This window comes from Zalophus californianus, chromosome 7 (genome assembly GCF_009762305.2).
Source record: "Zalophus californianus isolate mZalCal1 chromosome 7, mZalCal1.pri.v2, whole genome shotgun sequence".
In the NCBI taxonomy this organism is placed as follows: Eukaryota; Metazoa; Chordata; class Mammalia; order Carnivora; family Otariidae; genus Zalophus; species Zalophus californianus.
The window spans coordinates 114,528,517-114,553,111 of NC_045601.1; the positions used below are offsets into that span (position 1 = coordinate 114,528,517).

Consider the following 24,595-nt stretch of genomic DNA (forward strand, 5'->3'; position numbering starts at 1 on the left):
GTGAAGAAAAAGATATTCAAAAATAGGAATTTAGATTCCTGTACATAATAATGATGAGAAATAGGAAGACAGGAGGAGATAGTACTTTGAGGTGCTAAAAGGGATGCTTCCTACTCTAAGGAAAATAAAATTGAAAATGCATAAGCTAATAACATTTAATTAGATGAGGGATTAAATATAATATATCACAAAATATATTTTAAAATAATTTTCCCAAGTGTATTTAACACATTGTTCATTTTACTGAATTTGGGTTTTACACAAAATCTGGAAGTCAGTTATTGAGTCCTATATCTGTGTCTTGATGAAATGATACAAATGATCAGAAGAATAAACATTTCAAATAGCAAACTTCATCTAAAACATTTCAATGATTTTTTTTTTTTTACTTAGAAAATAAACCTAGAGATATAGAAACCAAAGCGTATGTGTGCTCCCAAATTCAGTTTGAGGGATTATTCTATGGATCTATGGGAAAACAATACTGCCCCCCAAAAAATGAAGATTTCTTATCCTTTTTTAGTCTGTTAATATCATGATTGATTTTTGAATGTTAGATCAACATTGATTGCATCCTCGGATAAACCTCACCTGGTAATGATGTATTATTATCATTCTATATAGTGATTTGTTAAAATGATGTTAAGAATTTTTGCATTTATGTATAGGAAGGATATTGGCCTGAGAGTTTCTTTTCTTATAATATCTGGCTTTAGTATCAGAGTATTGTAGACATTATAAAAGGATTTGGGATGTATTCTCTCGTCTTTAATTTTTGGAAGAGTTTCTGTAGAACTGGCATTATTTATTTCTTCATGGTAGAATTCATCAGTGAAGATATTTAGGCCTGAAGTTTTCATTGTGGGAAGATTCTTAACTACAAATTCAATTTTTAATAGGCTACTTATTAAGTACAACTACTATTAAATTACATAAACATTCTCTGTAATTCAGGTTATCTATTTCTTCTTGAGAGTACTCAATTTATTTCATTGTATTTTTTTTAGTACTCAATTTTGGTGATTCAAAGAATTTGCCCATTTAATCTAAATTGTCAAATATATTGGCAAAAATTATTTATAATATTCTCTTACTATCTTGTTTTAATAACAGCTTTATGAATTTATAATTCATACATCATAAAATTCACCGTTTAAAGTATACACTTCAATTTTTTTACTATATTCTCAAAGTTGTACAAGCATCATTGCTATCCAATTTTAAAGTATTTTATCACCCCCCCCAAAAGAAGCCCGGTCCCATTTGTCCCCCTCCACAGCCTTTGGCTACCACTTAATCTACTTTCTTTTATTTTAATTTTTTAATTTAAGTAAACTCCATACCACAGATGGAACTTGAACTCACAACCCCAAGATCAAGAGAGTCACATGTTCTGACGGAGCCAGCCAGGCGTCCCTTAATCTACTTTCTACCTCTAGGGATTTGCCTATTCTGCAATGGTATCATAAAATGTGTGGTCTTTTGACTCTAGCTTCTTTCACTTAGCATAATGTTTTCAAGATTCATCCATATTGTACCATGGATCATTCCTACTTATGGCTGAATAATATTCCATTACATGGATATACCACCTTTGTTAATCCATTCATCAGTTGATAGACATTTCAGTTATTTCCAACTTTTGGTTATTATGAATAGTGCTACTAGGAACATTCATGTGCAGGTTTTTCTTTTGAGTACCTGTTTTCATTCCTCTTGAGTTTATACCTAGGAGTAGATTTGTTGGGTCATATGGTAATTCTATGTTGAATTTGTTAAGGATCTGCCAAACTATTTTCCACAGCAATGGCACCATTTTATATTCCCACCAGTAATGCACAAAGTTCCAATTTCTTCCTATGCTCACCAACATTTGTTATTGTTTATTATTATTGTTGTTATTACCCTCTTAGTAAGTACGAGGTGGTACATCATTCTAGCTTTGATTACCTTTATCGAAGGGCTAATGATGGTGAGCATCTTTTCGTGTGCTTACATCATTTTTATATCTTTTCAGAGAAATACTATTCAAGTCCTTAGACTATTTTTATTTGGGTTATTTGTCTTTTTGTTGTTGAGTTGTAGGAATTTCGGATACTAGACCCTTCTCAGATACACAATTTGCAAGTATTTTCTTCTATACTGTAGGTTGTCTTTTCACTTTCTCAACAGGTCCTTGAAAGCACAAAGATTTTTAATTTTGATGAAGTCCAATTTATTTTTTCCTTTGTTATTTGAGCTTTTGGTATTACATTTAAGAAACTATTGCCTAATCCAAGGTCATGAAGATTTACCCCTATGTTTTCTTCTAAGAATCTTATAGTTTCAGGTCTTACATTTAGGCCTTTAATCCATTTCGAGTTCATTGTTGTATATGTTTTAAGACAGGGCTCTGACTTCATTCTTTTGCATGTGAATATGTCCATATTGTCTCCATACTATTTGATAAATGAGACTGTTCTTTCCCTATTGAGTGGTTTGGGCATTCTTGGTGAAAATCAATCGACCATAAATGTTTGCGTTTCTTTCTGAACCCTCAATTCTATTCTATTGATCTGTATACCAATCTTAATTACCATAGCTTTGCAGTAAGTTTTAAAATGGAGAACCCTGAGCCCTCCAACTTTATTCTTATTTTTTAGGATTGTGTTTGGCTATTCAGGGGCCTTTGTGATTCCATATAAATTTTAGAATCAGCTCTTCCATTTCTGCAAAAGGGTCATTGAAATTTTGATAGGAATTGCATTGAATCTATATATCACTTTGAGGCTTTTACTGGCCAAACAAATAAAATATGTTTAAATTGGTGAATTAAAAATTCTAAAAGGTGGCTCAGTCAGTTGGGCATCTGCCTTCAGTTCAGGTCATGATCCTGGAGTCCTGGGATTGAGTCCCGCCTTGGGCTTCCTGCTCAGTGAGGGGTCTGCTTCTCTCTCTCTCTCCCTCTGCCCCTCCCCAGTGCTTGTTCTCTCTCTCTCTCTCTCAGATAAATGAGTAAAATCTTAAAAAAAAAAGAGCAAACTCATTTTTTCACCCTCCCAAAACGCTGTTTCTACAGCATCTGTTTCTACAGCATCTACAAAATAACAACTTGTTATTTTGAAAATCGTTAAATAAAAAGAACAAATTAAGTATTTATCATGTTTTTCCTATAAGAACTGCTCTTTGGAATATCCAAATCTTTGATACAAGACATTTCATTTTATAGAAGTATTACAGCCAATTAAGGGAGGAGGAATTATAGAATTAGGGTATCGCCATTAAGGGATACTAGTGTATCATCTGTTAACATCACAAAAAGACACAATAACAAACTATCAGAAAAGAAATTAAGAAAACAATCCCATTTATAATTGCATGAAAAAGAATAAAATACATAAGAATAAATTTAACCAAGGAGGTGAAAGACATGTACACTGAAAACCATAAGACATTGATGAAAGAAATTGAAGAAGACACAAATAAATGGAAAAATATTCCATCCTCATGTAGTGGAAGAATTAATATTGTTAAAATGTTCGTACTAGGGACACCTGAGTGGCTCAGTCATTAAGCGTCTGTCTTCGGCTCAGGTCATGATCCCAGGGTCCTGGGATCAAGCCCCGCATCGGGCTCCCTGCTCAGTGCAAAGCCTGCTTCTTCCTCTCCCACCCCCCTGCTTGTGTTCCCTCTCTTGCTCTCTCTCTCTGTCAAATACATAAATAAAATCTTTAAAAAAAAATGTTCATACTATCCAAACCAATCTACAAATTCAATACAATTCTATCAAAATTCCAATGGTATTTTTCACAGAAATAGAAAAATCTTTTTTTTTTTAAGATTTGTTTATTTATTTGAGAGAGAGAACATGAGTATGAGCAGGGGGAGGGATGGGGGGAACGAACCCCAACCAGACTTCCCACAGAGTGCAGAGCCCAATGCAGGGCTTGATCCCAGGACCCTGAGATTATGACCCAAGCAGAAGGCAGATGCTTCACCAACTGAGCCACCCAGGCACCTCTAATTATAGTTTTTAAAAAAGACAATTAGACATTGTATTGCCTCCTGACAGAAGTATACACCACCACCTATGAACTATTTTTGCCCAGAAACCTATCCCGTGTCTGACCAAACCTGAAGGGCTAACTACCAATTTACAAGAAATACAAGAGAGGAATATGTTAAATGATAATGTAGGGATGTAATCAGCAAAATCTTTTGGGAAAAGGACCAATGTCCAGGTTTCTTTAACAACAACAACAGATTTTGTTACAGGGAAAAAAAACAAAAATATTGAGCAGAAACCTACAGCTTAAAAGACATTTGAGACATAACAACCAATTGTAACATATGGATCTTATTTGGATAAACCGTAAAGTATATTTATGAGACATTTGGGAAAGTTAGAACATTAACTGTATATTTGATAATATTGATAAATTGGTAATGATATTTTGGTGTATATCTTTTAGATAAGTACACTAAAATGTTTACAATAAAAACTATATAATGCCTGGTATTTGCTTCAAAATAATCTTGGAATAGGCAGTGGGTAGGAATACAAATGAAATAAGACTGATTATAAATTGTTAACTGTTGAAAGTGAATGATGGGCACACATGAGCTCACTATACCATCCTTTCTCCTTTTGTAAATATTTGGAAATTTTCCACTTTAAAAATAAATTAACAAATATTTATGATTGGTACTCAATGATGCATGCATATGAAGGGAACCAAAAACACAGTCTCTGACTCCTAAGGAGTCAGCCTAAAATTGACCACACAGAAGCTGACTTGGATACTTTGGACAACAGAGTAAAATTCTTAAATCCATACACAAAAAGACAAGCATCCATTCCTATAAGAATCAGAATAATCTTTAATTCTCTGATCAGCAATCTGATAGTAATACTGACAAAGAAGAAAATTTGTTGTCTTAAGGAGAGTTCCCTACTTAACAATATGGGGGAGATATACCTGGGAAGAAGTTCTAGTCATGGTTATATGAGATTGGCAATGTTTTATATGATATGATCTTAGTAGAAACTGTATGTATTGACTTAATAGAATTAGACGACCATGACTACCAACAAGATGGACAAGTCTCAACATTCTGGTGACCTCAAAACAACAGGAGTTTAGGGAGGATTTGGGGAGATGGTGGAATAGGAAGCACCAGGAATCTCTCTCCCCACCTAGACAAAAATTGCACTGGCAGAATCTGTCTGATATAACTATTTTGGAACTCTGTAACCTATTGAAGGCTTGTAACTTCCAGGGAAAGGAGTGGATGATAAGTTGCGATTAATTTCAGTAAATTTGAGCTCTTAGCACAGTGGCAGCTACCATCCCCCATACCCAGCCTTAGGGCAGGCAGTGGAACACCTGGAGCAACTTGCACGCAGCTTGCAGGAGCGAGTAAAGACCCTGTCCTCCAAATATTGGGGACCTTTGCTATGATTGCTGATTGCTGGTTCTGATCACAGAGGTGCAGACAAAAAGGTGAACAGCCATTGTTGTTGCACCTCACTCCCATTGTTGCAAGTCCCTCTCCCTCTGGCAAAAGTGACTTCCAAGGATTTAAAGGGCTAGTATCCCTTTTTTTCTTCATTTTTCTTTTCCCCTTTTTGGAAGTCATACGTTAAAGATTAGGACATTCGGGGTGCCTGGGTGGCTCAGTCATTAAGCATCTGCCTTCAGCTCAGGTCATGATACCAGGGTCCTGGGATTGAGCCCCTCATCAGGCTCCCTGCTCAGCCAGGAGCCTACTTCTCCCTCTCCCGCTCACCCTGCTTGTGTTCCCTCTCTAGCTGTCTCTCTCTCTGTGTCAAAGAAATAAATAAATAAAATCTTTTAAAAAAGGATTAAGACATAAATAAATAACTGCATGTACAGGAAAAATTAGAAAGTAACCACACATTCCCAGTGAAAGGTACAGGCTTAGAAAAGCCCTGAGAAAGCTTTAAGTTTATACATCAAGCTTATCCTTGGCATAAAAACAGCCTACAACAACAACAGAACAATTACAAAAAACAGCAAACCCTGGGAATGGGGAGAATCTGATTTCCAGAGTTACCACATTATTAAGATTCAAATATACAGTGTTCAACAAAAATCTGAAGGCAGATAAAGGAACAGAAAGAATGGCTCATTCAAAAGAAAAAAGAAACAACAACAATTGTCCTGAAAAAGACCTGATGGCAGATCTATGAGACTACGACTTGAAAGCACTTGTCTTAAAAATACCTAAAGAACGAAAGGAAAATGTGGAGAAAGTCAAGAAAACAACGTATGAACAAAATGGAAATATCAATAAAGAGAAAACTTAAAAAAAACTAAAAAGAAGTTATGGAGCTAAGAAGTACAATAACTGAAAGGAAAATTCACTGGAGGGATTCAAAAGCAGATTTGAGCAGTCAGAAGAAAGAATGGGTGAACTTGAAGATAAGATAATGGAAATTATTGAGTCTGGAGAACAGAAGGAAAAAAGATTAGAGAAAAATGAACAGAGTTGTAAGGACTTATGGGACACCGTCAAGCAGAGCAACATATACTTCATGGGAATCTCAGAAGGAGAAGAGAGAAATAAAGAGATGGGAACAATATTTGAAGAAAAAATGGCTGAAAACTTCCCAAATTTGTTGAAAGACATGAACATAAACGTCTAAGTCCAACAAATTCCTAGTAAGAGAAACTCCAAGAGACCCATATCTAGATAAATAACCAAACTTCACAAGACAAAGAGAATCTTGAAAGCAAAAAGAGAAGTGACTCATCATACACAAGGGCTTATTGATAAAGTAATGAACAGATTTCTCATCAGAAACTTTGGAGGCCAGAACGCAGTGGGCCAACATATTCAAAGTGCTAAAACAAAACAAAACCAAGCAAAAAAACCTGTCACCCAAGAATCCTATATCCAGCAAAATTTTCCTTCAAAATTTTGTACAGAAGAAATTAAAGCATTCCCAGATCAACAAAAGATGAGGGAGTTTATTACCATCGGACAAGGGAGTTTTGCAGGGTGAAATGAAAGGACACTAGACAGTAGCTTAAAGCTGTATAAAGAAATAAAGATTTCAATAAAGGTAAATAATGGGAAATTATAAAAGCTAGTATTGTTAACAATGGTTTGTAATTCCACATTTTATTTTTTACATAATTTTAAGAGACCAATGCATTTAAAAGAATTACTAGTTTTGGGGCACCTGGGTGGCTCAGTCAGTTAAGCATCTGCCTTCAGCTCAGGTCATGATCCTAGGGTTCTGATATTGAGCCCTGCATCGGGCTCCCTTCTCAGCAGAGAGCCTGCTATACCTCTCCCTCTGCTCCTCCCCCTGCTCTTGCTCTCTCTCTTGGACTCTCTCTCTCTCTCAAATAAATAAATAAATCTTAAAAAAAATTACTAGTTTTTGTTTTCAGGTACACAGTGTATAAGGGTGTAATTTTGTGACATCAGTAACCAAAAGGTGTGGGGATAGAGCTGTAAAGGGCAGAGATTTTGTATGTTATTGAAGTTAAGATGGTATAAATTCAAACTAGTGTTATAACTTGAGGATGTTAAATGCAATACCCATGGTAACCACAAAGAAAATAGTTATAGAATATACACAAAAGGAAATCAGAAAGGAATTTAAACATTTCACTACAAAAAAATCAACTGAACACAAAAGAAGATAGTAATAGGAAATGAAGGACATATAAAACTATGAGGCTTATAGAACACAAAAAGCAAAATGACAAAAGTAAATCCCGCCTTATCAGTAATTAGCTTAAATGTAGATTCAACTATCCAATCAAAAGACGGAGATTGGCAGATTGGATAAAACACATGATCTAACTATATGCTCTCTGTAAGAGACACACTTTAGATCCAAAGACACAAATAGATTAAAAGTGAAAGAATGGGAAAAGATATTCCTTGGAAATAGTAACCAAAAGAAAGCAGGAGTGGGTATTCCAATATCAGACAAAATAGACTTTAAATTTAAAAATTTTACAAGAGACAAAGAAGGACATTGTATGTTATAAAAGGTCCAATACAGCAAGAAGATTAAACAATTATGAGCATTTAACACACCGTTAAAATACATGAAGCAAAAAAGGACAGAATTGAATTGAGAAATAGAGAGTTCTGCCATAACAGTTGGTGACTTCAGTACCACACTCTTGTAATGGATGGAATGACCAGACAAAAGGTAAGTAAGGAGACAGAGGACGTAACCATTATGATAGACCAACTAGATCTAACACACATATACAGAACACTTTACTCAACAACAATGACATACACATTCTTCTCAAGTGCACATGGGACATTTTCTAGGATAGACCATGTGTTAGGTGATGAATTAAGTCTCAAAAGATTTTAAAAGATAGATATTTTTTTAAGTATCTTCTCTGACCACAATGAGATGAAGTTAGAAATCAATAACAAGGGGCGCCTGGGTAGCTCAGATGGTTGAGCGTCTGCCTGCAGCTCAGGTCATGATCCCAGCATCCTGGGATCGAGTTCCACATCGGGCTCCCAGCTCAGCAGGGAGTCTGCTTCTCCCTCTGCCACTTGCCCTGCTTGTGCTCTCTAGCTCTCTCTCTCTCTTTCAGATGAATAAAGTCTTTAAAAAAAAAAAAAAGAAATCAATAACAAAAGGAAAACATAAAAACACACAAATTTGTGGAAATTAACACACTCTTAAACAAATGGATCAAAGGAGATGTCACAAGAGAAATTAGAAAATACATAGGGCTAAACGAAAACAAAAACAGAACACCACAACATATGGTACACAGAAAAAGCAGTGCCATGGGGGAAATCTATAACCAAAAACACTTATATATATAAAAAAAAGAAAGATCTCAAATCAGCAACCCAACTTTACAACTTAAGGAAGTAGAAAGAGAAGAACAAACTAAACCCAAAGCTAGCAGAAGGAAGGAGATAAAGATTAGAGCAGAGATATATGAGATACAGAATAGAAAAGTAGAGGAAATCAATGACACCAAAGGTTGGCTCATTAAAAAGATCAACAAAACTGACAAACCTTTAGCTAGATGTATTAAGACAAAAAGGGAGACGATCATATCAGAAATTAAAATGAGGATATCACTACCAATTCTACAGAAATAAAAACGACTTGGGGGCCTGGGTGGCTCAGTTGGTTAAGCGACTGCCTTCGGCTCAGGTCATGATCCCGGAGTCCCGGGATTGAGTCCCACATCAGGATCCCTGCTCAGCGAGGAGCCTGCTTCTCCCTCTGACCCTCTCCCCATCATGTACTTTCTCTCTCTCATTCTCGCTCTCTCAAATAAATAAATCTTTAAAAAAAAAAAGAAATAAAAACGACTATAACAGAGTACTATGAACAACTATGTGCCAACAAATTTGATAATGTAAATGAAATGTAAAATTCCTGAAGCACAAAATCTACCAAGACTAAATCATGAAGAAACAAAATCCGAATAGATCTATAACTAGTAAGGAGATTGAATCAGTAATCAAAATATCCTCATAAAGAAAAGCCCTGAACGTGATGGCTGCATAGGTGAATTCTACCAGGCATTTAAAGAAGAACTAATATCAATCCTTTTCAAACTTTTCCAAAATATTGAAGAGGAAGAAACTCCTCCCAACTCATTCTATGAGGCCAGCATTACCGTGATACCAAAGCCAGACAAAGACACTACAAGAAAACTTATGAACATTTATGAACAGTGATAAAAAAATTCTCAAAAGTAGCTAGCAAACCAAATTTAGCAGCATATTAAAAGGATTATACATCATGAACAAGTGGGATTTATTCCTAGAATGCAAGACGGTTCAACACACAAAACTAGATCAATATATACCACATTAACAGAATGAAAGAGCATGAAAAAAAACATGATTGTTTCCATTTGGCAAAATTCAAAATAAAAACATGCAACAAACTAGGAATAGACGGAAACTGACACAACATAATAAAAGCCATATGAAAAATCCACAGCATTGGGATGCCTGGGTGGCTAATTTGGTTAACTCTCTGCCTTTGGCTCAGGTTATGATCTCAGGACCCTGGGATCGAGTCCCGCATTGGGCTCCTTGCTCAGCAGGGAGCCTGCTTCTTCCTCTGCCTGCCGCATCCCTGCTTGTGCTCACTCTCACTCTTTCTCTGACAAATAAATAAATAAAATCAAAAAAAAAAAAAAGAGAGAGAGAGAGAGAGAGAAAAGAAAAATCCAAAGCAAACATTATATTCAATGGTAAAAGACTGAAAGCTTTTCCTCCAAGATCAAGAACAAGGCAAGGGTGCCTACTGTTACCACTTCTCTTCAACATAGTATCAGCAATTCTAACCAGAGCAATTAAGCATGAAAAAGGAGTAAGACATCCAAATTAGAAAGGAAGAATTAAAATTATCTGTTTGCAGGTGATATGATTTATATGTAGAAACCCCCAAAGATTCCCCACAAAAGAACCTGTTAGAACTAATAAATTTCACAAAGTAGCAGGATACAAAGTCAGCACACTAAAGTAGGTAGCTTTTCTATACACTCATAATGGACAATCTGAAAAAGGAATTATGAAAACAATTCATTTACAATAGCATCAAAATGGTGAAAATCCTTAGGAATTAACCAAGTAGGTAAAAGTCTTGTACAATGACAGCTACAAAACACTGATGAAAGGGATTAAAGAAGACATAAATAAATGGAAATGCACCCCATGTTCATGGATTGGAAGACTTAATATTGTTAAGATATCAATAATACTCAGGGGCCTGAGTGGCTCAGTCGGTTGGGCGTCTGCCTTTTCTCAGGTCATGATCCCAGAGTCCTGGGATTGAGCCCATGTCAGGCTCTCTGCTCATCAGGGAGTCTACTTCTCCCTCTCCCTCTGCCTGCTGTACCCCCCTGCTTGTGTGCATGCTTTCTCTCTCTGTCTGCCAGATAAATAAAAAAATCTTATTAAAAAAAAGATATCAATAATACCCAAAGCAGTCTACTGACTCAACTGACTCCTTTTAAAAAAAAAAGATTTATTTATTTGAGAGAGAGAGAGAGACAGAGATAGCAAGAGAGAGCAAGAGCAGAGAGGAGAGGGAGAAGCAGGCTCCCCACTGAGCAGGGAGCCTGATGTGGAGCTCTATCTCAGGATCCTGAGATCATGACCTGAGCCAAAGGCAGACACTTAACCAACTGAGCCACCCAGGCACCCTGACTCAATTCATTCCTTATGAATATCCCAATGATGTTTTTCACAGAAATAAATTAAGCCCATCCTAAAATTCACATGGCTTTTAAGGAACCCTAAATAACCAAGGCAATCCTGAAAAACAAGAACAAGCTGGAGGATGCACATTTCCTAATTTCAAAACTTACTACAAAACTATAGTGATCAAAACAGTCTGGTACCAGCATAAAGACAGACATACAGACCAATGGAATGGAATGGAGAGCCCAGAAATGAACCCTTGTATATACCCAAATGGCGAGGATGCCAAGACCATTCAATGGGGAAAGGACAATCTATTCAACATATGATGCTGGGAAAACTCGATATCCACACGCAAAAGAATGAAGCTGGACTCTTACCTAACACCATATGCAAAAATTAATTGAAAATAGATCAAAGACCTAAATGTAAAACCTAAAATTATAAAACTCTTAGAAGAAAACATAGGGCAAAAGTTCATGACATTGGATCTGGTGATGATTTCTTAGGTATGACATCAAAAGCACAGACAATAAAAGAAAAAACAGACAAATTGGACTTCATAAAAATTAAAAACTTGTATGCATCAAAGACACTATTGACAGAGCAAAAACACAACCCACAGAGTAGGAGAAAATATTTGTAAATCATATGTCTGATAAAGGATTAATATCCAAAGTATATAGAGAACTCCTAAAATCCAACAACGAAAAAAGCAAACAACCTGACTCAAAATATAGAGAGAATTCCTAAAATCCAACAACAAAAAAAGAAAACAACCTGACTCAAAAAATGGGGATAGGACTTGAATAGACATTTTCCTAAAGATATACACATGGCTTGGGGTGCCTGGGTGGTTTAGTCATTAAGCATCTGCCTTTGGCTCAGGTCATGATCCTGGGGTCCTGGGATCGAGCCCCACATCAGGCTCCCTGCTCCACAGGAAGCCTGTTTCTTCCTCTCCCACTCCCCCTGCTTGTGTTCCCTCTCTCGCTGTGTATCTCTCTGTCAAATAAATAAATAAAATTTAAAAAAAGATATACACATGAAAAGATGCTCAATATCACTAACCATTTGGGGAATACAAATTGAAACTACAATGAGATACCACCTCATACCCATTAGGATGGCTACTGGGTACACACACACACACACACACACACACACACACACACACACACACACACACACATATACATATTTACAAAAGGCAGAAATGTTGGTGTTGGTGAGGATGTAGATTGCTTTGTGCACTGTTAGTAGAAATGTAAACTGGTATACCACTATGGAAAGCAGTATGGCAGTTCCTCAAAAAATTAAAAATAGAATTACCATATGATCCTGCAGTTCTACTTCTGGATATATACCCTCCAAAACTGAAAGCAGGATCTTTTTTTTTTTTTAAACATTTTATTTATTTGACAGAGAGAGACAACAGCGAGAGAGGGAACACAAGCAGGGGGAGTGGGAGAGGGAAAAGCAGGCTTCCCGCTGAGCAGGGAGCTCGATGCAGGGCTCAATCCCAGGATCCTGGGATCACGACCTGAGCCGAAGGCAGACGCTTAACTGACTGAGCCACCCAGGCGCCCCTGAAAGCAGGATCTTGAAGAGATATTTATGCACCCACGCTCATAGCATTATTCACAATAGCTAAAATGTGGAAGAAACCAAAAGTGTCCATCAATGGAGACCTTGAAGACACTATATTGAGTGGACTAAGCCAGTCACAAAAAGACAAACACTATGATTCCACTTATATGGGGTGTTTAGAGTAGTCCAAATCATCAATACAGAAAGGAGAATGGTGGTTGCCAGGGCTGGGGGAGGGGGAAATGGAGAGTTATTGGTTAATTGGATTAATAGAGTTTCAGTTTTACAAGGTGAAAGAGTGCCCGGCATGGATGGTGAAATTGGTTGCACATTAGGAGTGCATTTACCACCACTGAATGGTACACTTAAAAATGGATAAGATGGTAGATTTCATGTTATGCATATTTACCACAATAAAAAAATTGGGGGGAACAAAACTACAGGAGGGAAGGTGTGGGTAGAAATGGAAATAATTTATACAAAGGACAGTGATTTAAATTATACCCTGAAAGATTTGAGTGTGAATAGAATAGAATTCATTGAGCTTTTTAGCTCTAAACCATCTCAGACGTGATATCTGCCTATTGTTTATCCACTGGTATGGTCTCTAATAGCATAGATATGAGCCATTTTCCATCAATCTTTGTGGCTTGCCTGTCCTGTTTCATGCTATTACTACATGGCAAAAACGTTGACCTGGAAGATAGCAAACCATGTTCTTGAAATGGCTTTTTTTTTTTTCTCTTTTTAAAAATTTTTTAAATTAACATATAATGTATATTTGTTTCAGGGATACAGGTCTGTGATTCATCAGTCTTACACAATTCACAGTGCTCACCGTAGTACATACCGTCCCCAGTGTCCATCACCCACCCAGCCACCCTGTCCCTCCGAACCCCCTCCACTCCAGCAACCCTCAGTTTGTTTCCTGAGATTAAGAGTCTCTTACGGTTTGTCTCCCTCTCTGGTTTCATCTTGTTTCATTTTTCCATCCCTTCCCTTATGATCTGTCTTGTTTCTCACATTCCTCATAGCAGTGAGATCATATGATACATGTCTTTCTCTGATTGACTTATTTCACTTAGCATAATACCCTCTAGTTCCATCCACGTTGTTGCAAATAGCAAGATTTCGTTTGGGGTTTTTTTTTTTTTTTGATGGCTGCATAATATTCCATTGTATATGTGTGTGTGTGTATACATATATATGTATATATATATGTGTGTATATATATATATATACCACATCTTCTTTATCCATTCATCTGTTGATGGACATGTACACTCTTTCCATAGTTTGGCTATTGTGGACATTGCTGCTATAAACATTGGGGTGCATGTGCCCATTTGGATCACTACATTTGTATCTTTGGGGTAAATACCCAGTAGTGCAATTGCTGGGTCATAGGGTAGCTCTATTTTCAAGTTTTTGAGGAAGTTCCATACTGTCTTCCAGAGTGGCTGCACCAGCTTGCATTCCCACCAACAGTGTAGGAGGGTTCCCCTTTTTCTGCATCCTTGCCAACATCTGTCGTTTCCTGACTTGTTAAGTTTAGCCATTCTGACTGGTGCGAGGTGGTATCTCATTGAGGTTTTGATTTGTATTTCCCTGATGCCAAGTGATGTTGAGCACTTTTTCATGTGTCTGTTGGCCATTTGGATGTCTTCTTTGGAAAAATGTCTGTTCATATCTTCTGCCCATTTCTTGATTGGATCATTTGTTCTTTGGGTGTTCAGTTTGATAAATTCTTTGCAGATTTTGGATCTAACCCTTTATCTGATATGTCATTTGCAAATACCTTCTCCCATTCTGTCAGTTGTCTTTTGGTTTTGTGGACTGTTTCTTTTGCTGTGCAAAAGCTTTTTATCTTGATGAAGTCCCAATAGTTCATTTTTCTCCTTGCTTCCCTTGCCTTTGGCGATGTTTCTAGGAAGAAGTTGCTGCGGCTGAGGTCAAAGAGGTTGCTGCCTGTGTTCTCCTTTAGGATTTTGATGGATTCCTGTCTCACATTTAGGTCTTTCATCCATTTTGAGTCTATTTTTGTGTGTGGTGTAAGAAAATGGTCCAGTTTCATTCTTCTGCATGTGGTTGTCCAATTTTCCCAACACCATTTGTTGAAGAGATTGTCTTTTTTCCATTGGACATTCTTCCCTGCTTTTTCGAAGATTCGTTGACCATAGAGTTGAGGGTCCATTTCTGGGCTCTCTATTCTGTTCCATTGATCTATATGTCTGTTTTTGTGCCAGTACCATACTGTCTTGATGATTACAGCTTTGTAATAGAGCTTGAAGTCCGGAATTGTGATGCCACCAGCTTTGCTTTGCTTTTTCAACATTCCTCTGGCTATTTGGGGTCTCTTCTGGTTCCATACAAGTTTTAGGATTATTTGTTCCATTTCTTTGAAAAAAGTGGATGGTATTTTGATAGGGATTGCATTAAATGTGTAGATTGCTCTAGGTAACATAGACATTTTCACAATACTTGTTCATTCAATCCATGAGCATGGAACGTTTTTCCATTTCTTTGTGTCTTCCTCAATTTCTTTCATGAGTATTCTATAGTTTTCTGAGTACAGATGCTTTGCCTCTTTGCTTAGCTTTATTCCTAGGTATCTTACGGTTTTGGGTGCAATTGTAAATGGGATCGACTCCTTAATTTCTCTTTCTTCTGTCTTGTTGTTGATGTATAGAAATGCAACTGATTTCTCTGCATTGATTTTATATCCTGCCACTTTACTGAATTCCTGTATGAGTTCTAGCAGTTTTGGGGTGGAGTCTTTTGGGTTTTCCACACAACGTATCATATCATCGGCAAAGAGTGAGAGTTTCACTTCTTCTTTGCCAATTTGGATGCCTTTTATTTCTTTTTCTTGTCTGATTGCTGAGGCTAGGACTTCTAGTACTTTGTTGAACAGCAGTGGTGATAGTGGACAAACCTGCCGTGTTCCTGACCTTAGGGAAAAAGCTCTCAGTTTTTCCTCATTGAGTATGATATTCGCTGTGGGTTTTTCATAGATGGCTTTTATGATATTGAGGTATGTACCCTCTAGCCCTACATGTGAAGAGTTTTAATCAAGAAAGGATGCTGTACTTTGTCAAATGCTTTTTCTGCCTCTATTGAGAGGATCATATGGTTCTTGTTCTTTCTTTTATTAATGTATTGTATCACGTTGATTGATTTGCAGATGTTGAACCAACCTTGCAGCCCAGGAATAAATCCCACTTTGTCGTGGTGAATAATCCTTTTAATGTACTGTTGGATCCTATTGGCTAGTTTTGGTGAGAATTTTTGCATCCATGTTCATCAGGGATATTGGCCTGTAGTTCTCCTTTTCGATGGGGTCTTTGTCTGGTTTTGGGATCAAGGTAATGCTGGCCTCATAAAATGAGTTTGGAAATTTTCCTTCCATTTCTATTTTTTGGAATAGTTTCAGAAGAATAGGTGTTAATTCTTGTTTAAATGTCTGGTAGAATTCCCCCGGGCAGCCATCTGGCCCTGGGATCTCTTGTTTGTTGGGAGATTTTTGATTACTGCCTCAATTCCCTTAGTGGGGTTATGGGTCTGTTCAGGTTTTCTATTTCTTCCTGGTTCAGTTTTGGTAGTTTATATGTCTCTGGGAATGCATCCATTTCTTACAGGTTATCTAATTTGCTGGCATAGAGTTGCTCATAATACGTTCTTATAATTGTTTATATTTCTTTGGTGTTGGTTGTGATCTCTCCTCTTTCATTCATGATTTTATTTATTTGGGTTCTCTCTCTTCTCTTTTTGATAAGTCTGGCCAGGGGTTTATCAATCGTATTATTCTTTCAAAGAACCAGCTCCTAGTTTCGTTGGTCTGTTCTACTGTTCTTTTGGTTTCTATTTCATTGATTTCTGCTCTGATCTTTATTATTTCTCTTCTCCTGCTGGGTTTAGGCTTTATTTGCTGTTCTTTCTCCAGCTCCTTTAGGTGTAGGGTTAGGTTGTGTATTTGAGACCTTTCTTGTTTCTTGAGAAAGGCTTGTATTGCTATATACTTTCCTCTTAGGACCGCCTTTGTTGCATCCCAAAATTTTGAACAGTTGTGTTTTCATTTTCATTGGTTTCCATGAATTTTTTAATTCTTCTTTAATTTCCTGGTTGGCCTATTCATTCTTTAGTAGGATTCTCTTTAGCCTCCATGTATTTGAGTTCTTTCCAACTTTCCTCTTTTGGTTGAGTTCTAGTTTCAAGGCATTGTGGTCTGAAAATATGTAGGGACTGATCCCAATCTTTTGGTACTGATTGAGACCTGACTTGTGACCCAGGATGTGATCTATTCTGGAGAATGTTCCATGTGCACTAGAGAAGAATGTGTATTCTGTTGCTCTGAGATGGAATGTTCCGAATATATCTGTGAAGTCCATCTGGTCCACTGTGTCATTTAAGGCCTTTATTTCCTTGTTGATCTTTTGCTTAGATGATCTGTCCATTTCAGTGAAGGGGGTGTTAAAGTCCCCCACTATTATTGTATGAATGTCAATATCTTTCTTTGATTTTGTTATTAATTGGCTTATATAATTGGCTGCTCCCATGTTAGGGGCATAGATATTTAAAATTGTTAGATCTTCTTGTTGGATAGACCCTTTAATTATGATGTAGTGTCCTTCTTAATCTCTTATTATAGTCTTTGGTTTAAAATCTAATTTGTCTGATATAAGGATTGCCACCCCAGCTTTCTTTTGGTGTCCATTAGCATGGTAAATGGTTTCCCACCCCCTCACTTTCCATCTGGAGGTGTCTTTGGGTCTAAAATGAGTCTCTTGCAGACAGCATATCAATGGGTCTTGCTTTTTTATCCAATCTGATAGCCTGTGTCTTTTGATTGGGGCATTTAGCCCATTTACATTCAGGGTAACTATTCGAAGACATGAGTTTAGTGCCATTGTATTGCCTGTAAGGTGACTGTTACTGTATATTGTCTCTGTTCCTTTCTGGTCTATGTTATTTTTAGGCTCTTTCCTTGCTTAGAGGACCCCTTTCAATATCTCTTGGAGGGCTGGTTTAGTGTTCACAAATTCTTTTAGTTTTTGTTTGTCCTGGAAGCTTTTTATTTCTCCTTCTATTTTCAATGACAGCCTAGCTGGATACAATATTCTTGGCTGCATATTTTTCTTGTTTAGTGCTCTGAATATATCATACCAGTCCTTTCTGGCCTGCCAGGTCTCTGTAGATAGGTCTGCTGCCAATCTAATGTTTCTCCCATTGTAGGTTACAGACTTCTTGTCCCGAGCTGCTTTCAGGATTTTCTCCTTGTCTCTGAGACTTGTGAGTTTAACTATTAGATATTGCGTTGTTGACCTATTTTTATTGATTTTGAGGGGGGTTCTCTGTGCCTCCTGGATTTTGATGCCTGTTTCCTTCCCCAAATTAGGGAAGTTCTCCACTATAATTTGCTCCAATATACCTCTGCCCCTCTCTCTCTTTATTCTTCTTCTGGGATCCCAATTATTCTAATATTGTTTCGTCTTACGGTATCACTTATCTCTTGAATTCTCCCCTTGTGATCCAGTAGTTGCTTATCTCTCTTTTTCTCATCTTCTTTATTCTCCATCATTTCGTCTTCTATATCACTAAATCTCTCTTTTGCCTCATTTATCCGAACAGTTACAGCCTCCATTTTTATTGCACCTCATTAATAGCCTTTTTTATTTCAACTTTGTTAGATTTTACTTCTTTTATTCCTCCAGAAAGGGATTCTCTAGTATCTTCTATGCTTTTCTCAAGCCCAGCTAGTATCTTTATAATCGTCATTCTTAACTCTCGTTCTGACATCTTACTAATGTCTGTATTGATTAGGTCCCTGGCAGTCGATACTGCCTCTTGTTTTTTTTTTTTTTTTAGGTGAGCTTTTCCGTCATCATTTTGTCCAGAGGAGAATAGATGAATGAGAGAACAAAATGCTGAAAGGGTAACAACGACCCCAGAAAAATACACACTAAACAAATCAGAAGAGACCCAAAACTGGGGGGGAATGAAAGGGGAAATAAAAAGAATATGATCAGGCTGGTGAATAGAACAGAGCCACACACTAGATTTTGGGTGTATTTTGGTCTGTTAGAGGAAATTGCCACCCAAATCTTAAAGAAAGAAAAACTTGGGGCACCTGAGTGGCTCAGTCATTAAGCGTCTGCCTTCAGCTCGGGTCATGATCCCAGGGTCCTGGGATCAAGCCCCGCATCCAGCTCCCTGCTCCATGGGAAGCCTGCTTCTCCCTCTCACACTCCCCCTACTTGTGTTTCTCTCTCTCTGTCTCAAATAAATAAAATCTTTTTTAAAAAAAGAAAGAAAAACTTATATATATACAAAAATAAGGGTAAATACAATGAAGGGATGGAATATGACTGTAAAGACAAAAATTTTAAAAGATTTTTAAAAAGGAATTGATAAGATAATAAGTTGGTTGAAAAAAGAATGAAAAAATTAAAAAAAAAAGAGAGAGAATGAGATCAGGCGGGAGACTAGGATAACGTCATACACTAGATTTAGGGTATATTTTGGTCTGTTAGAAGAAACTGTATCCCAAAATTTTAAAGAAAGAAAAACTTATATATATGCCAAAAAGAATGTTAAATACAATGAAGAGATAGAATATGACTGTAAAAATGAAAATTAAAAAAGATTTTAAAAAAGGAATTGATAAGATGTTGGTTGAAAAAGGAAAGAAGAAAATTTCAACTAAAAAAATAGAAAAAGAAAAAAATAAAAAACTTTAAAAAATTAACTTTGAAAGACTAAAGAATCATGGGGAAAAGCCATGAATTCTATGTGCAGTATTCCCCTAGCGCTGGAGTTCTGCCATTCTCAAGTGATCAGTAAACTTGGTCTGGGCTGGCTGTTCTTGCTGATCTTCTGGGGGAGGGTCCTGTTGCTGTGGTTCCCAAATGTCTTTGCTGGAGGCAGAATTGCCCCACCCTTGTCGGTCTGGGCTAAGCAAGCTGCTCGGGTTTGCTCTTGGGAGCTTTTGTTCCCTGCAAGCTTTCCGTACAGCTTTGGAGGATGAGAGTGAAAATGGCGGCCCCCCCCAATCTCTGCCCTGGAGGAGCCGTGAACTCGGGGCCCCACTCCTCAGTGTGCCCCCAGAGAAAAGCAGTCAGTCACTCCCATGTCCCCGGTCTCCAGCCACACTCCGTGCTCACCCGGCCTGTGACCGAGCGTTTCTATCTCTGGCACCCGACCCCGTGTGGAGTCTCCAAACCCAGCAGATCCCTGCAGTGCACTCCTGCGCTGCTCCTCCTGGGCGAGGAAGGGGAGTCTCCCCAGCTCTGCCACCTTTTGGGTTCCTGCTGGAAGAGCAGTGGCCCGACTGGGCCGCAGATCACAGTTTATGGCAACCCCGAGCTGAGAGCCCGCGCCTTGGCTCCGTCTCTGCAGCCGGCTTCCCCGCTCTGATACCTGGGAGCTCTGCTGCGCTCAGGCACCCCCGGTCTTTCTGTGACCCCGAGGGTTCTGTAACCACACTGTCCCAGTGAGGGTTCCACCCCCTGCTTAGCCACTGGAGCGACGTCCCTCAGCGGAGCTGACTTCTAAAAGTTCCGATTTTGTGCTCCGCGGCTCTATCACTTGCCAGAAGCGGCCGAGGGAGGCCCCTTCCCCCGCCATCTATCCTCCCGAATATCGCCTCGGATTCACTTCTCCGCATGTCCTACCTTCCAGAAAGTGGCCGCTTTTCTGTTCAGAGAGTTGCTGCTATTCTTTTCTTCGATCTCCTGTTGAGTTTGTAGGTGCTCTAAATGGTTTGCTAACTATGTAGCTGAATTCCTGGGACCAGAGGAGATTTAGGTCTCCTACTCCTCCGCCATCTTGTTCCTCCCCCGCCCCCCAGTGGCTTTTGTAACCTGGCTGGGTTTGCTTGCGGTTTTGACAGAATGCTGCCTCAGTTGCTCTTTATCTCTTATTTTTAAAAAAAGGGCCAGCCGGCTGCCCAACATGATAAGGCTGGATTGGGGAGGGACCAATAAGTTGTTCTTGCTTTCTAGGAATGATTCCACCATTTTATTCCAGCTTCCTGTTTCCTGTGACGCCAGATTTGAACATTCTTCCTGAACTTATGTTAGAAGCCTTCTCCTTAGCTTTAGTGAGCTCCTCTCTGCTCATATTTGTGGGCAAGAAGATTGCCAATTACCATAACTACCATGTGAATTCCAACCAGGTGAGATGACAGGCCTTTCTCTTATTTCCTCTGACCCTTACATCTTTGTTCTCTGATCTGAGCCTCCTGCTAACATGAAGACTAGCCAGAGAGTCAGTGGGACCATAATTTGAATTATAATTACCAAAGGATTTTTGAGGAGTGTGGCATACTTAACTTTGAAGTCACTTAAATTAACATGAGTGTTATTCTCCCAGAACAGCTATGGTGTAGGGAGGCAAGAAGTTAACATATGGCATCGTGTTGTTAAGCTAGCAGAATTCCTCTCTTCTTAATTTTATCTTTCTTTCCAAGTCCTTAGGAGTCAACCACATACTGAGGCGCATTAAGAAATGCTAGGGAATATCAAAACCAGGCTACTAACATAATTACATTGCCCTCCCAGGAACAGTCCTTCTTTGTTTGTTTGTTTAATCTCCCCACTATTCTAAGTTTGGCCCTTTTCCTAGAACTCCAAAGAGAAATGTGGAAGCAAGAGGTGTCCCACTTTGATTTTGAGATAGTATATAAGGGAGAGGGGAAAAATAGTACTATGTTTCCCTCTGCCATTCTAAGTCCCCGTAATCATGTGAAAGGGAATAATAAGACAAAAAGCTCATTTCTCACTTTTGAAAAAGTGCTTTTCTCATGATGGCTGCTAAAATGAAGTTAATCCAGGAATCAGATTCGCCATCCTTTTGTTCTTTCTAAGAATATTTCAGTGTTGTCTGAAGTAATGGAAACAATCTTATTGTCATACATAAGAAATAGACAGTATACCTTGAGTTCAAACTCAAACCTGCATTCTTCAACAAACAGTGGGCCAAATGTGTTTGCCATTTCTTTATAGGATTTAATAGCCATCGGCCTTTGCAATGTCATCAGCTCATTTTTCAGATCTTGTGTGTTTACTGGTGCTATTATCAGGACTATTATCCAAGATAAGTCTGGAGGAAGACAACAGGTAGGTTGGAATAGAATTTTATCTCTAATATAAAACATTTATATCTATTCATATGTATATTCATAGAAGGGTATTTTATTAGTTTAATCATGTTGCTGCTTTATTTTTTTATTTAAGATTTTATTTATTTATTTGACACAGAGATAGAGAGAGCACAAGTAGGCAGAGTGGCAGGCAGAGGGAGAGGGAGAAGCAGGCTCTCCACTGAGCAGGGAGCCGGACATGGGGCTTGATCCCAGGACCCCAGGATCATGACCTGAGCCGAAGGCAGCCGCTTAACTGACTGAGGCACCCAGGTGCCCTGATGCTTTATTTTTTTTAAGATTACATTTATTTATTTGAAAGAGAGAGAATGAGAGAAAGCATGAGCAGGGGGAGGGGCAGACAGAGGGGGAGAAGCAGACTCCTCACTAAGCAGAGAGCCCAAGGGGGAGCTCAATCCCAGGACGCTGAGATCAAGATCATAGATGCTTAACGGACTGAGTCACCCAGGTGCCCCATGTTGCTGCTTTAATGTTACGTTTGCTGGAAAGATCTCTTGGAGGAACTTGGATTTCATGTTTGCCTCAATTTTTGCTTAGACTTTTGTCTTAAGCTATTTGTGAGTGTAGAACTTGAAATTCATTTTCTATAGAAATAGTATTCTATGTGAGCGGTTTCTATGTATTAGCCTATAAAAATCCATTTTCCATGTAACATCCCCTAAAGAAAAATATTTCAGGTAAACTAACCATCACCTCTTAACATTGTTTTCTATGGAAGGATATATACCCAGTAAACTAACCATCACCTCTTAACATTGTTTTCTAAGGAAGGGTATATACCCAGTTCTCATCTGGGAAAGCAAATAATACAACTCTCCCCATCCTAGCTGCAGAACTAGAAACTTTCCTGGTTTCCTCAAGGGGCATGGCAAGAGGCTTTCATGATAGAGTAAGGCCTTTGTCTAGATGAGCCTAGAAACTTTATGACCGGTCTGCCTTGGAATATGAGCAAATCAGCTAGGTCAGATTCTCTTCAGGTCTGCTGAATTAGTAAACTAAATGTGTGGGTCAGAGGGGAGAGGGAAGGGGAGGATAATGGTAGAGAGGGCTCTAAAGGCCAGCTCTTTGTCTAATTGCAGGCATGAGATTCTGTAAGTCCAATGTCCACGGGTTCTGACCTGGCTAGATAGAAATTCCAGCTCTACCACATGGGAGGTGTCCCCACTCAGCTCTGCAGCATGATGAAATGTCAGAGAACTATCAGCATCCAAACTGGAGTAAGCCCAGAGAATGGATCAGGGTTCAGAGGGCAGAGAAACAGTGACAGAGGTCAACCACAAGCTTAGGCCTCAGACGCGGGGTAGAAACTAAAGTGTCAGATGAATGGACACTACACTTTAATGGGAGAAGATAAAGTGTCCCCATTCATGGGTAAATAGAGGTGAAATGTAAGGTGAAAGCCAATAAAAGTCAGCAGGGGCAAGAGCTTGGGTCTAGAGTAAGACCATGTCATGTCACTTCACATGGACTCGGTTTTGTCACAGAGCTTTTGCCAGACATTCTGGCCCATAAGGTGTAGCTCTTTTCCACCACCGTTGGACAGAAAGAAGGAAAGTGGGCTCTGTGAAAAAGAAGGTTGTTCTCTGCACATGTGTAAAAACATTCAAGTCAAAAGGAGGGGATTTCCTGATAAGAGGTGGAAATGGCCATCCCAGACGTTAGTCCCCACTAACTTTTAACAACATGCCTTGTTTATTTGGTAGGTGAGCATAAGATACATGTGGGGAGAAATGATGCACACAGCTGGAAAACACTAAATCACAGGGCAAGTAACATTAAGTGCAGAATAAGTCTTATGACTAAAAAGTGCCCTAATCATACTACAAGAAGGAGACGGATGGAGGAAGTGGACTTCTGTGGATAATTGAAAGAAGGTTAGGGGTTGGGGCGCCTGGGTGGCTCAGTTGTTAAGCGTCTGCCTTTGGCTCAGGTCATGGTCTCAGGGTCCTGGGATGGAGCCCTACATCGGGCTCCCCACTCAGTGGGAAGCCTGCTTCTCCCTCTTCCACTCCCCCTGCTTGTGTTCCCTCTCTAGCTATGTCTCTGTCAAATAAAATCTTAAAAAAAAAAAAAATCTTAGCTTCTACCCCGGGTCCCTAAGGCTCTGGCCAGTACTTGGCAATCTACTCTTCAATTTCATGGAATCCACTGTGTATGGAGTAATTGGTGTCTGAGGGTCCACATGTTGATAGTGGCTGTGGCTTGTGAGAACTCACAGTGCCTTGAATTCCCAACAAGAAGGCTGAGTCAGTTTTTGTTCAAGAAAACCTGGGGAAGTGATGGAAAATGAGAGCAGGATAGCAAAATATGCACGAGATGTAAAGTTCTACATGCTTGCTGTCTTCAGACCCTGTTCAGACACTGAGTCTGAGATTCTGAGCGCCATCAAGCATCCTCCTAAGGCACGAGGCCACCAAGCATGGCCCTCTAATACCAAAGTCCACTCCTTTGTGTGTGCGGCCAAGGGAGACACAATTATTGGCAGGCCTCCCAACCCTCTCTCAGCAGCAAATTTTATGGAATTCAGTGTCTCAACTGTACTCATTTAAATCTAGGTTTTATGCAGCTTTTTTTAGCATCTACATATCTTTGTTTCCTTCAGTCTGAAGAACTTGGAGAAAAGAAGTGGTAGGTAGGTCAAGCCTACCCAGAGACACCAAAAAACCAAAACAC

At 38.7% G+C, this 24,595-nt stretch overlaps 1 protein-coding gene across 4 annotated transcripts in view; it reads left to right on the forward strand.

Annotated features, from left to right (window-relative positions):
- Positions 1–24,595, forward strand: part of SLC26A8 (solute carrier family 26 member 8) — a 93,248-nt gene that overhangs the window by 50,430 nt on the left and 18,223 nt on the right. For all 4 annotated transcript variants that reach the window (XR_003521349.2, XM_027601579.2, XM_027601578.2 and 1 more), the window contains 2 exons: positions 20,788–20,935; positions 21,765–21,878. Coding sequence is in view for 3 of the 4 variants with exons in the window: in XM_027601579.2 (XP_027457380.2) it covers positions 20,788–20,935; positions 21,765–21,878 (262 nt within the window). In the remaining variant the exon portion in view is untranslated. The remainder of the gene's footprint in view (positions 1–20,787; positions 20,936–21,764; positions 21,879–24,595) is intronic.